At 35.0% G+C, this 14,497-nt stretch overlaps 1 protein-coding gene across 2 annotated transcripts; it reads right to left on the reverse strand.

Annotated features, from left to right (window-relative positions):
* Positions 1-530: 530 nt before the first annotated feature.
* On the reverse strand, positions 531-8,144 carry LOC145091853 (Protein kinase superfamily protein). Of its 2 annotated transcripts, none has more exons than XM_079029668.1 (13): positions 7,606-8,144; positions 6,282-6,722; positions 5,977-6,080; positions 5,011-5,744; positions 4,798-4,838; positions 4,655-4,723; positions 4,458-4,558; positions 4,298-4,376; positions 4,129-4,227; positions 3,976-4,044; positions 3,842-3,891; positions 3,558-3,755; positions 531-1,049 (listed from the first exon to the last, which is right to left on the reverse strand). In XM_079029668.1, exons 1-13 carry the CDS (start codon positions 8,011-8,013, stop codon positions 947-949), a joined length of 2,496 nt encoding a protein of 831 aa, XP_078885794.1. In that variant the 5' UTR covers positions 8,014-8,144; the 3' UTR covers positions 531-946. The 2 variants fall into 2 exon arrangements, with proteins under 2 accessions (XP_078885794.1, XP_078885795.1); XM_079029669.1 differs by having other exon boundaries at positions 3,558-3,734; positions 7,606-8,143.
* Between the last annotated feature and the right edge of the window lie 6,353 nt (positions 8,145-14,497).

The following is a 14,497-nucleotide window of genomic DNA, read 5'->3' on the forward strand; positions in this document are numbered from 1 at the left end:
TTTGCGGCAAAAATAAATGATTGGCTGAGAATGATTCCCCCATTTCAACCTTTTTTTTTCTCAATTGAACCCTCCCATATATATATATATATATATATATATATATATATATATATATATATATATATATATATATATATATATATATATATATATATATATATATATATATATATATTAAAGCCTTAGAAAATAAAAGGGTTGATTTAAAAATCAATATAAGTATAAGGACGTTTAAGGTAAAATGAAAAATGACATTAATAATTTTGAATAAATATTTTTTATTAAAAAAATCAATTTAATATGTTAAAATTGATAACTGACATCTATCATTTCAATCTAATCTTCGTGCATTTGGATTTAGATTCGTGTAGTTAGAATCACCCTTAATAAAAACATGGGTCGTCTTACATACATACAGTGACGATTCAGCGGTCTGCAACTATTATAATCTTTTTAAAAATCAAAATCAGACAAGGAAAACAAATATATTCCACCCCAAAATAAGTTTTTTTTTTTTGGTTTATGCATTGTTTGTATCTTGAAGAAGTTGGTATGAAAATGTGAAGAAATGTACAAATTGCGCAAGAAACATTGAAGGTTTGCAGAGACCACTACTAGTGTTTACAATTTGGAAGCTGCAATTACTGAAAACACCATATTTTTCTTCTTTGTTAAAACAAATTTTATAGACATTATTATTAAATGAACTAAGTTGGTACCCAAATAAACCACTCGGACAAACACTTGATTTTGTCGTCATTCAACTGGCTTGGTTTGGCTTGGCTTGGCTTGGCTGTGCTTTGTCCCCCTGCCTTATGGAGTCAACCAACACTTCCCAACCCACAACTCTTTGTTGTTGTTGTTGTTGTTTAATCTTGTACAACAATCGTTCTTTCATCTATCCACCTCTATAAAATATAAATAGTTTACATACAACTGAATTCTATTTTTGATTTATTCGAGTTTCTATTCGTTCCACCGAGAGCCGCCCGAGACTTCTGAGGCGGGCAATGATTTCCTTGAATGATGGCCGAGCCTGTGGCTCGCTGCACACAAAGGAATGGAATTCATCATTGCATTCCATTATAATGTTTGCTTTGGTTAGCTATATTGAAGAAAGGGAATTACTCATTCAAACAAGATGTTATCTAAACTAAATCAAATTATATACATAAATAAAGAAAAAAAACATATATTATTATTATTATTATATGAAAATAAATTTTAAACAAATAAAGATATATCACTGAATAATTTGCATATAAACATAATTCATATATATTTCGAATGGTGAAAAAAATAACATTTATCACTTTAATAGAACTGTTTACAAAAATAAAAATAAATTCCATGAGATCTTGAGATAAAACTACTACAAGAGTCTACTTTTGGAAGAAAAAAATATATGAAGTTTTGAATTGTTTTTAAAAACATTATACTTATTGAAGCTTATTTAAAAGAAGTAATTTATAATTATAATATATCATTACTCATTCCATTCCACCAAGGAATGAAAATGAATAATAACCAGCACAGGAGAAGGAATCATATTTCCATGACGAAGAAATCTCTTCGATTACTACAATATCAACACTATCTGGATTTAAACAATCTCCAAATAAAAAGTACCGTTCCTTCAACATAAATAATAGATAAAATATGACATGACGTGTGTTTTTAGTTAAATAAAAATAAAAAAATTCGTAGAAATGATACCACTATTTAGTGGTCATTATGTGTTCATTAATAATGTTTATTGTATCCTTCAATTCAAATTTAGGACCTACTTCGATTTTGAGGTAAAACAAACAATATATTAGTGAGTTTGTTTAGAATGAAGGATTAATAATCTAACTTATCTATTGCACTTAATGTTAGTCAACATTGTGAGTTGGGGGTACTAGATTCCACATAAAACTTTTAGGGTTGTAACTGGATTACGCAATAATTGTCATGATGGGTTAGTTGTTTTAGTTATATTTTGCTTGGTTTAAGTTGTGGTGCTTTTGATTTAGATAGTTGTTATTTGTTAATGCTTAGTAAGATGGGGGTCTTGAGGACAAGGAGCATAAAGAATTGTGTTGTGGTAAAAGAAAGGAGTTTTAAACGAGTGGGTGAGGGTGGGGAAAGATAAAAGGAGATGCGAAGAAAGCAATGGCATATAAAGAGAGAGAGAGAGAGAGAGAGAGAGAGAGAGAGAGAGAGAGAGAGAGATGTATGGGAAATTGGATACAGATAATCCAGAGAGAGCAGGCAAATAGGGACATAGGAAATGTAGGGTGTATTAAGAAGAGCAAATGGTCATGTTTGTGTTTTTTGTGAAAGATGAGGACCATAAGAGGAGGAAATTGGGTGAAGATGAGAAGGGCAACAACGAACTTGCAATGATTGCTTCTTCACAGATTAAAAGTGAGGAAGTGGCAGGCAAGTATCAAGATATAAAGCTAGGGTGTGTTAATGACAAAATGCTAGGTTGAATATGTGGGAGGAGATTGCATTACAGATAATGATAATACTGAATAAGTATAGTTCAACTCCAAAGGAAGGGAGTCTCTAAAGAAAGAGCAAGTACTACACCCAAATGAGAATTTTAACTTCTTAGGGTTTTTGAGATGCCAACATAAAGGCATGGCATGATGCTTAAAGTAGAGGGTGGCCATGGCAGTTTTGAGCGACAAGAGAGAGCCAAGGTAAACTCTACAGGTTGCCAGTTAGGCCAGCTAATTTGTACTAATCCGAACGTTGGTCGATAACCAAGGCATACAAAAGGAATATGGATTGCAGAAATGAGGATGCTATTGTTGGATTGGATAACAAATATACATCACCGAAAAGCTGATTAAGGTAGTTCCAGCATGTGCAAAAAAGGCAATCAATGACTAAGGTTGGTAGGGTAGAGACATTTATGACCGATGAAGCAAGGCAGAGAGGTTGTCTGAGGAAGTAGGAAGATCGCATGAGGTTACAAGACATGAAGGTGATGCCACTTTTGGAGGACATGAACATGACCTCATTCATATACAAGGGGGTAAAGACTTAAAATTAGGGTAGTGGCCTCTAACTACACTACATTATTTATCTTCTTTATTTTTTCTTTAATCTCTTTTGCTAGTAACTAGTATCATATTTTTAGATCCAAATTCCCCCGTGTTTGGCTTGCACTCCTTTTTGTCATAAGTCTTCTATGGAAGCAACCTCTCTACCCTGAAGTGAAGATAAGATTGTCAACATCTACCCACCCCTTCCCACTTTGGTTTTTGGATTCCAATACTATTGTTGTTGTCTTTGTGCATGATGTTTAGGAGCTTCAATATGTTCATTTGTGTTGTATGTATAGATATATTGATGTTAGCATCCCTTATACTAAATGCAACAACTACAACTGATTGATTACTCCATCAACCTCTTCCAATTCCAACCAATTAACCTTCTTCCTTATATGAGTTATCTTGAATATGTGTGTTTTCCCTAATTCCATCCCTACTCATTCTATAACTAATTAATATCCCATGCTAGTCGATGAGAAAGAATCAAAGAATAGAATATTGACTTACGGATGCCAACAATCAGTTATGATTCTTGCGACCACAGGATCAACAGTTTCAGGAATGTCAAGGTGTCTATACTGAAACCCAACAGCACCAACAACCTGCATTGAATTCATCTCTATCCAAGGTACACGCAAAGTTGCCAACTCCCATAATATTACACCAAAGCTAAACACATCACACCTGCAAAATAACCCACCCCATCTATTCTCTTAGCTACATACTGAAACATATGCATTCCTGAAACTTCCACTATCTAACTCCACAAGTTTAAATAATTGCCTACTTACTTTTCATTCGATGGCTCGTTCCTTAGTACTTCTGGTGCCATCCATTCAGGCTGCAAATAATCCCATCCATTAAATGCTATTTTGACATTTTATATTATATACAACAAGTCACATTCAGTAACAACATAACATACAGTTCCAGCAGTAGATTTTGAAGACAGAAAAGTGTGGTGTTTCATGCGTGACATCCCAAAATCAGATACCTGCATACATACGTTAACAAAATATGTAAATACATATTAACAACCAACTTTTATCATATTAGATGGATATATACATATACAAACCTTCACAACCCAATTTTTATCAACAAGGAGATTTGGAGTCTTTAAGTCCCGATGCACAATAACTGGATTACTGGTGTGTAAATAATTCATTCCCTTTGCCTGAAAGTGTTTCATAAAATTAACTACAGAAAAACAAAAAGGTTAAAAGCTGGAATCATTTGATTTTTACCACATCAAGAGCCATACGCATTCGCCTCTTTTCATCAAGTTGGACATTTGGCCGATGAAGCAGTTTATATAAGCTACCCCTGGGTAACATAAATCAAACAGGAAACAAGAGAATGAGAAATACTGAAAGATAATCATCTCATAAAAATAAAATAATCCACCTTGGTAGAAATTCTGTGAGGATGGAAAGATTTGGCGGACGAGTAACTGCTCCCATGAAAAGAACAATATTAGGATGTCTCAACCTCAACATGATCTCAACCTACAAAAACAACACTATCTTGAATACTTTTTTTGAACAATATGAATGCTATGTTGACTCTAATAAATGATGCAACTTAAAAGCTGTAGCACTTACTTCGCTTTTAAACTGAGTTAGTGCATCGCCTGATATATCCTGGTTCATAAACTTCTTCACAGCCACCTCCTATTAAAAAATACCAATTTAATCAATTAAACAGAAAATATCTTTAAGTATAATTTTATTAAATAGCAACTTACAGTTCCATTCCATTCTGAACGATAAACCTCACCAAAAGAACCTGGAAGAAAGGAAGAACCATAAGAATGTTATGTATAATAAGATTTCATCCACACACTTGATTCTCTAGATGATGCATAAAGAAACAGTATATAAACTTTTTTACCACCATTTAAGTAACATTATGCAGTTACTGATTTAAGAAACAGTAAACAAGGGTATATGTATCTCACCTATACCAATCCGTTCTCCAATCTGAAGATCCTCCCACAGAATTTCCCACTCAACTGCAGTAAGACTAATTCCCTCACTATGGCTTTCACAAGTAGATTCAGAAGGTATATCTTTTTTGGACATTACTTCTTGCTGTGTTTGTAACCCAAAAAATGTAACATTTGTGTTGTCATGAAGCTCCTCATTATTAGACATGATTAACAATTGACCATGTTGACCACCAACGTTCAACATGTCAGCATCTAACAAATGAACAGTTTCACATATGTCTGCTTCTCCCTTCACTTGGTTATTTACATTTAAAAGGGAATCGGGCAATGTTCCACCATTATTTAATAGAACTGCATGGAGTTTTTGAGCAAATTCTGGGTTTTTTGCAGCAGTTATGACACATTCAGACACATCTTCAATCTGCAATTTTTGTGCAGGGGATGTTCTTCCACCAGCATTTGATGGGCCTTCATGTGACCTGCTGAGGATTGGAAGAAGGTTACCAAAATCATACTCAAACCTCTCAGTTTGATTTCTCTTCATAACTTTTCCATCCTTTAGACCTTTTGATTGTGAGCCTATAATAGAAGGCACTTCAGAACTTGAAGTCCCAACTTTGCCAACATTATCTGGTTGAGGTGTAGCTGCTACTGAATCTAGTCCAAAATTTGGAAGATTATAGCTCTGAACTTCAGAAGGGATCAGGGTGCCTGGAGCACCCATTAAATCAATAATGTATTCACTGCATCAATGAAAAACCAGATCCTACATCAATGTGCATCCTACATAGGTGATAGGTATTGTACAAATACAAGCAAAAATATGTATGTATACAATCACAAATGAGCAAATCATACACATTCATATTCATATATATATATATATATATATATATATATATATATATATATATATATATATATATGCATATGAAATGGTGGAGTTACTAATTAACAAAAGACATGATCACTTACCTTCCATTATCGATCTTGATCAAGTTCACAGCTCCATCATCAGTGCCAGTATAGTAGCTCCCTTTTACCAGACTACATGGAAGGTTGATCTTATCAGCGAGTACCTAGCATTAAATGAATAGTTGACAAAGTGTTCAAAGAATCTTAAGACCATACAAGGTAAAAAGGGCAAAGCATCATGCTAATGTTATTCCTTGTGAAGCTACATGTTTTGGGGTTGAACTTTGAGAATTGGTTTTATAAGATTTTGACTATCTATCAGTATCAACAAACTGCTTAAAAAACTGATACACGAAGTTGAATACCTTAAAAAGCAAGGCCCTGTGGCGGGAAAGTCCAACATCAAGACAACCAAGAGGAAGAATGATAGTGTTCATGGAATTCCTTAACTCATAACTTCTAAGAGTCCATCTTCTCAACATTTCATCTGCATCACTAACAGGACCCCCCATTTGAGCAACAACAATATTAGCAAGTTTTTGGATTAATGTACTCATAATCTCCCTAGTCCCAGCAGCCTGGCATTCCAGTGATATAGTAGAAACTCTTTCCTCAAGATACCGCAGTTCCTTATCAACCATTCGGTCAACTAAAATTACTTCATAGTCAACATTATCTGAAACGGTTATTGCTTGAAGATCCACTAACAATGGCATCTTCCCTTGTGTGATTGAATTTGAAGTAATCCCATATACATCATAGAAACCGTCCATCACTTTCTCATCATAATTTACAACATTATTGCTCTGCATGTACAAAATTCTTTCCATCATTTACAAGCTTGTCTTTAAAAAGCATGTTGCATAAGAAGCATAAAAGCAGTACTAGATACGTGGTAAATATTAATAAGTGTAGAACTTGAAATATATAACTCAATTTCACAAGATATCATTCACATGCCAGCAAAAAATTTGATAGATATGCTTTTATTGTATGTGCCCAAGCATACTATGGATGCTTGATCACACATACTGTTTGGTGTAATGGAAAAGGAGACAGATTAAGAAGTTCTATACTGTTCACTCAAAATATGTCACTCAACTCCTATTACCTTTATTTGCAAAATAATTATTTAACATTTTATCATTTACTACATAAAGCTGATAAACATTCAATTGTCTAAACAGCATTGATGATGATAACCATTCGTCCAGCATTCATTCCATCAATAACAGCTAGAGCTTACAGTAATTGTGATTCAAGTTAAGAAAATCTTGTTATAAAAACTTATATCCTCTCAATGTAAATTTTGTTGTTACTTGGGCTTAGTAGAATTATGTTGCAGATCCATGTGCAAAGGTTAAATCTTCTAAAACTTGTGGTTATCTTCATATATTTCCTTCTCTAGCAAGAGCTCAATCATTGATTGTTAAAAAGACACAAATTCATAATTCAAGGGTCCCTTATGTCGTAGATGTCAGTACGATCCTAAGCTAATCAATGTTTTAATACATCAACGTTCGTAAGTATATATTGAAGTCCAAAGAAACTCACGCTACTAACACGGCACTTGGATCAAAAGTAGAGTTGAAGCCAAATGCATATTCAATTATGTATAGAATGCGATTAGTTAAAGTAACCTTACGTAGCCATCAAAATTTAAGACCTAGAAAAATATGAATACATTACCCAATACCGAAGCGAAAGAAATTCAACGAAGGGTTCAGAAGGAGAACAGCCCAAGCTTCTTTGCTTAGCAGCCTTAATTTGTTCGGTTTCAGCATCAGGTTGACCCGTCTCGACCGATCCCGATGAGACACTAATCGCAAGAGCAAGTTGCATCTGAAATTCCTCTTCGAAGAAATTAGAATCAACTGTGGACGAGTTTGAGATGTCGTTGACGTTCTGGGCAGTTGAAGATAAATCGGCTCCGGTTCCATCGACAATCGGCAACATAGATGGAGAAGAAGACGATGAGTGAAACGTGGTCGTTGCCGGAGACCGTGATGACGGGTCGGCCGCGGCGAGTCGATTATTGTTATCGTTGAACCCACCACCGATGTGAAGCTTTCGCAACAGATGCTTCATCTTTGACATCGTCGTCGATCGATGCGCATCAAAAACTCGCACTCTGTCTCTCGCACACAGAGTCTTTCTCTCTCTAGAATTCCCCTTAAAACTTTCTCGCTCTACCGGCTGAAAGGGTGATTCTCTTAACCTACGCCCACTTCTACGAGTAGTACCCGCTCGAAAAAAGAATTAAGTTAGGTAATTATTACTTTTCCCAAAACACCGCCGCAACAAACATCCTCTTTTTTTCTCTAATAAATTAAGTTTTTTTTTTTTTTTTTTTTTTTTTTTTTTCCACTTGTCACATTCTCATTCATTTTGCCACATATTATTTTGTAGTTATTTTGAATTAATTTTTATTCAATATGTAATTTTGTGGTTTTTCTATTTTATTAAATTCCATATTGTATTTAAATTTAATAATAAATGCATATCAATTTCATTAATGGACTTTCCTTATAATTTCAAAATTTTAAAATAAAATCTCATTAATTTGCTTTGATTATTTTATCTAAATGATTTGTTTGAATTTAAAAGAGAAAAAAAACACTTTAATTTTAGTAATTCAATATTTTTCTCATTTTTTTATAAATTCAAATTTCTCAAATCTTTATACATATTTAATTGTTTTAAATACACCCATGTAATACATGGGGTTCACATCTAGTTATATAAAAAGGTAAAATGATTTTGAAGAATAATAGTATATTTTTTAGACAAAAATATGCAATTGCTTCTTGTTATTTGTCAAAAATGATATGGTGAAGACAACCATGAAAATTTTATGTTCTTGGTATTTAGGTTTTTTTTGTGGTTGAGCTTATGATCTCATTCATTCTGCTTCATAACTTGGTGCTTAATAGTCTTCTACATTGTTCTCGAAATTTTTTTAAGAAGGAAATGGGAGGAAAGATAAGGAAATAGAATGAAATGTGTGTTCTCAAATTTTTTAAGGAGAGAAGGATAAGGAAAGGAAAGGAATGGTGTTCTTGAGTTTCGTTAAAGAAAGGAAAGGGAAGGAAATTGAGGGATTGAAAGGGGAAGAAATGGTTTACAGTATTTTCTAAGATTTATTTCCTTTCATTTTTTGGATGATTGGGATGGAAATGAAGAAAAGGAAAAAGAAGGAAATGAATGGAAGGAAAGGAAAAATTACTCATTCCCCTTCCTTTTCTTTCCCTCTCTTTCATTCCTAAAAAAGGTGCTAGTGATGATGAGAATAAGAAGATCAATTGGATAGCTTGGGAGGTGGTCACCAAATTGAAGGAGATGGGAGGTTTATGGGTTGGATGTCTTGACTTGACTAATATGACGTTTTTAGCTAACTAGTGGTGGAGACCAAAATTTTGATATAGTTCTTTTTGGTTTACTGCATAAAAGCTATTCATAGTCACTTAATTACGGATAGTAAGGCTTTTTCAAAAAAAAATCCATAAATGGTGCTTGGCTTATTATCGCAAATTGATATTGAATTTGAACAAAAAGGATCTCGCTTACCAATCTCTTTAAGAGGTTGGTCGGTATAGGAGACAAAATATACTTTTAGAAAGATTTATCGTGCAAATACATACCCCTTAAAGATATGTAACCCAACCTTTATACCATTGAAGTAAAGAAAAATTTATGTTATTCCACTTGTTGTGGTTTTCCCATATAGTTATCAGGCTGGAGGTGAGTCTCAACCTTAGGGGAAGTGTAGCATTTGGTCCAGGTATAAATCAACTTGTATGTTTAAATCTTAATTGGCGTAGCGTCCCCAAACAGTAATAAAAAAATCATTTTAGAGTCCATCAAATCATTCATCGATTGTTCAAAATCAATACCAAATCATAATATTCAAAGCATCAGAGTACAGTTATTCATAATGCAAAAATCATGAGGGGAGGATCTTTGTAACACTCTAAATTTTCAAATAAATTTTTCATTTTTAATTTCACGAAAAAACACAGTTTAACATTTCATACTTAGTTTATAATTGTTTCAAAACACAACCACATAAAAACTGTTTGTCACATATCCTAGAATCCTCAAAAGATAAATCAACAAGTTGGTGTGTACAATCATGTCGGCGCCTTTCCGCGATCCTGAGATGTACCTGAAACACATTTCACTCAACATTGTAAGCACAAAGTTTAGTGAGTTTCCCAAAATACCACACACAATAATTAGCCTCTCATGGTTATAACTCGATAAGGACCCTCTGGTCTCACGGCTCGGGTTGGACCCTCCAATCTTGTATCTCAGTGAGGACCCTCCGGTCTCACAACTCGGGTTGGACCCTCTGGCCCTATCTCAATAAATGCACAAAATAATATACAACATGAATCACAAAGACAAAATGCATACTATCACATATCTCAGTATAAACACATAAGACCCTCCAGTCAATAACACAAATAAGACCCTCCGGTCGCATAGTAATTACCACTCAGGTAAGTATAGTGAGAAGACTCACCTCGTAAAGTAAAAGCAGTATATACCATACCCGAACTGTCGGTCTAGACTCTGCCTAACATATATTACGTATTACTCTAATTAATAATTGATATTAATGAAGGGGTTTGAGCATTCTGACACTCCTATGGTGTACATGCAACCCTATATGCTTTGGATCTATGTTTTCTCTAATATATATGCAAACTTTGATTTTCCAAAGCATCATCCTAATTAGCATACAATAGAGTATCTTTAATACAAAATTATAGTTAGATGACATACATTTTGTTGTGGCTAGAAACCTTGGACCTTTAAGAATTTAGCACCAATAGTGTGAATGCCTCAAATGGAATCACAACACACCTTTGGACAAAAGATGACTGATAGTTAATTTTGTTTACTTCTTTTTATAGTTTATTTTAGCATATTTCATTCATAAGTTAGATAATTTCCATGCATATTTTCCCTTTTGTTATTTTATGACTATTTCAGGTACTTTCGAATCTTGTGAGCATAATTGTAGGTTTTCGGGTCTAGCAGAGCTGGAGTGTTCGGGACGTATGGGAAGCGATGAGATTTGGTAGACAAAAATGATGTTAGGCTTGGTGATTGTGGAGATGATGCATGGAGCGAGCTTGATGGTTATTTGAAGGCTTGGAGAGAAATAGACTTTAAATTTGCAAGATGCGGGAGTTTATTCAAGCTTGCATAGATTGTTAATCGGGAGAGTGCACGAGCTTTGGAGGATTTGGAGAGGTCAAATTGGGCTTAAAATGAAGAAAAACTTGAAGAAAATGGGCTAGGAGGTGATTGGATTCGATCTGGGCTAAGTGGGCTAAGCTATGGAGGCCCAAAACCTCAAAGATGTTACATCCAGGGACCACCCGCGCAACAACACGCGGGTCGCGCAAGGCTCTGCAGGGGCAGTTTCGGAAATTCTTCTTTTGAGCTATTTGAGGAAGGTTGGTGCCCATCTTTTGGAGACTCTTGGACATCCGATTTTTGGAGATTCTCTCTGGAGTTTTGAAGACTTTTGAAGGCCAAGAACCCTTGAAGAACATCATATTTTTACCTCTTGATTCTTGCTTAATGTTTGGTACAAATTTCTCTAACTTTGTTTCTTTGTGTTTAGCCATGCTTGGCTAAACTAATCTTGGTTGACTTTTGGTTAATCCTTTGAACTTTTGTTGAATATTGAAGAATCCATGAACATGTTCTTAAATCTTTATGGGAATGTTTTGTGTTTTAACATCTTATCACTACTTGTATGTTTTAGTTCATGAGTTTAAATGTGTTTGTGGTGATTAGTTGGCTAATTTCTTGATTAAGTAAAGGATCCTCAAATTAGCAAGCAACAAATGATTTTTGTGTTGTTTTTGCTTCACACAATCATAAAAACATTTCCTCCAACATGGTGGTGAAAGCATTTGACCCCTCTTGGATTTGGTGACTTTTTGGTTCTTAATGCTAGTTGACTTTCACTAATTACATGCTATTTGGAATTAGTGCCTTTGACTAAGGAAATTGTTATGAGCTTCTCTAGCCATTTCAACAATTAAGAAAAGTCTAGGTAATCTCAAGCTCCTTGGATTACTATAGCCAAATTAAGGATTTAAATCAAAGTATTGCACCATTGGATTCTAATGATATGTTCATCAAAAGTCAAAGTGAGGAAACTTTAAGTCAACCATCTCTCCCTTATTGATTTTACATCAAACTCTTATTTTTGTTGCATTTGTCTATTTAAATCATAGTTAATTCTAGTTTGTTTCAAGTATTTCAAAACACCAAAACCCCCCATTTTATTTTTATTGTCATTTTACAAGTATTTTTACAAAGAGATTTTTCATAGAGTTATAAATTGAACCAATCTCCGTGGATTCGATCCCTTTACCACTATACACTATTTTAGTGTGTAATATTTAGGGTTATTATTTGTGTTGGCCTCGACAACCACCAAATTTTTGGCGCCGTTGCCGGGGATTGGTTTTGATTTAATCAGTTTGTTTCTCTATGCCTACATCTCATTGTGCAGGTACTCTAATTTAAAACCCGGAAATTAAAAAAAAAAAGTATGATTTGGAAATGAACATTCCTTGCACTGAAGACCAACTTTCTGAGCTAGCTCAGTTAGTTATGATGATTGAAAGTGACCAAAGTGTGCAGTCCACACCTCTTCTTTGTGATTTTTGCGCCCAAAATGGACATCATTCCGACATGTGTCCATACTTACAAGGAGAATGGGAAGAAGTGCAAGAGAAAGGAAGCTACTACCGGTCAAACCAATGGAGTTATGATCAGCCTCAACATGATCAATGGTGGGACAACAACCAAGTTTGGGGAAATAACCATTACCAAAACCCATACCAAACATGGGGAAATAACCAATACCAACCAACTCCACTGTTCCAAGAACCCTATCCTTATCCTCCTCAACAAACTGAAACGCCAAGCATGTCCTTAGAGGAAATTGTGAAAAGCATTTCCACTTCTACCCAAATTTTCCAGGAAACAACTCAAGCTAGCCTCAAAAGCTTAGAGCAACAAATAACACAAATTTCTCAATCATTGAGTATGGTGGAATCTCAACATAAATTACCATCTGAAGAGAGCCCATGTCATAACGCATGTTGCATTCCTTTGAAAGATGAGAAAACTTTTGATGGCCCAAGAGTGTTATATGAAGAAGAGGAAGAAGAAGTAGAAGTGGAAGAGGTTGTTAAAGAAGAAGAAGAAATTGAAAAAGCTAACAATGAAACTATAGAGGAAGTGATATGGGTTAATGAAAGAGAGGTTGAGCCACCCACTACCATTGAGAAACTAACTCCATTGGTAGACCAACCACAAGAGCCAGAAGCGATAAATTTGTCGGACTCTTCAAATGATACGTATCACAAGAAAGAAGACGCCCAACCGGTCACCTACTCAACCACCATGTCAAAGAGGGAAGAGTTGGTCACCTTACGGAACAAGTACGAGAGAGAATATGGTTGGATGATTTCTATTATCAAAGGTCTAAGTCCGGTATGGTTCTCCCGTAAAAAGAAAGTCAAATACAAGAAAAGAGTCCCAATGGAGGTGTGGAAATTAAAAAATGTAGACACGGGGCAAATTTGCAAGGTTAATGGACATCGATTGAATCCATTCAATGAAGGTTTTGATTCAAATGTCCAAGATGTCGTCCATTTGGACGCCCCAAAGTGTTAAAGTGAAGTTTGGAGGCGTCTCGCCAAAGACGTTAAAGAAGGGCATTTTTGGAAAGCATTGTGTTTTCGTGTTTTTAATTTGAACAAAATGAGTTTTGAAGATGTTTATGGGATTCAAAAGCGTTGTTTTTTGAAGAAATCAAGAGTTTCTAGGTGTTTGGGGCTGTCCGAAGCAAGAACGGGTGAAAAACGAAGAAAAATGAAGCGAAAATGAAGATCAGCATCAGCGGGTTGCGCGACCCGCGTGCTGTTGCGCGGGTGGGTTGCGCGGCCAGGTGTGATGAAGCGACATTGGCCCAAGACTTAACTGCAAGGTCTGCGCGACCCGCGTGGGGACTTGCGCGACCCGCGCACTGTGCTGGGCAATTTGGGCTATTTTTGGCTATTATTTGACCAGGTGTTGACCAAAGCTTTTAATGAGTTGACCTTTTGACTTTTCTTGACCAACATTGACCGAAATTGACCCTTTTTGACCCATAGATTAAAATGTTCAGCTTCCCTTCTTCTTCATTTAATCATCTGACCTCCCACTCCATTCCTCTCATATAACCTTCCAGCACCCACCTTGCCGGAAAATTCAAGATTTTCGGAGTTCTACTGGTCGTAATTTCACGAAACCACCGCCACAAACATCTCCCGTCATCCAATCCTCCGATTTAGGTCATTTTTGCCCTTACCTTAAGCATTGAGGACAATGCTTGTTCTTAAGCTTGGGGTGGGGCATTTCATTTTCCTTTTATATTTTTTTTTCATGCATTTTTAATTAGGTTGCATAACATTTTAGATTTAAGCTAATTTTCATTCATTTTTTTTAAAATCCAAAAAAAAATTTATTTTTTCTTTTTCACCTTTTATATTTTTGCATAACA

The sequence above is a fragment of the Lactuca serriola genome, chromosome 3, assembly GCF_051521515.1.
Source record: "Lactuca serriola cultivar US96UC23 chromosome 3, Lser_US96UC23_V15, whole genome shotgun sequence".
NCBI lineage: Eukaryota > Viridiplantae > Streptophyta > Magnoliopsida > Asterales > Asteraceae > Lactuca > Lactuca serriola.

Bases quoted from the DNA above. Each gene is read 5' to 3' on its own strand.
- LOC145091853 (XM_079029668.1), bottom strand. From the start codon at position 8,013: ATGTCAAAGATGAAGCATCTGTTGCGAAAGCTTCACATCGGTGGTGGG. The intron at 4,228-4,297 runs GTAAAAATCAAA...AAACACTTTCAG, and splicing joins TGCGTATGGCTCTTGATGTG to GCAAAGGGAATGAATTATTT. The intron at 1,050-3,557 runs GTAAGTCAATAT...CTTTGTGTGCAG, and splicing joins ATAACTGATTGTTGGCATCC to CGAGCCACAGGCTCGGCCAT.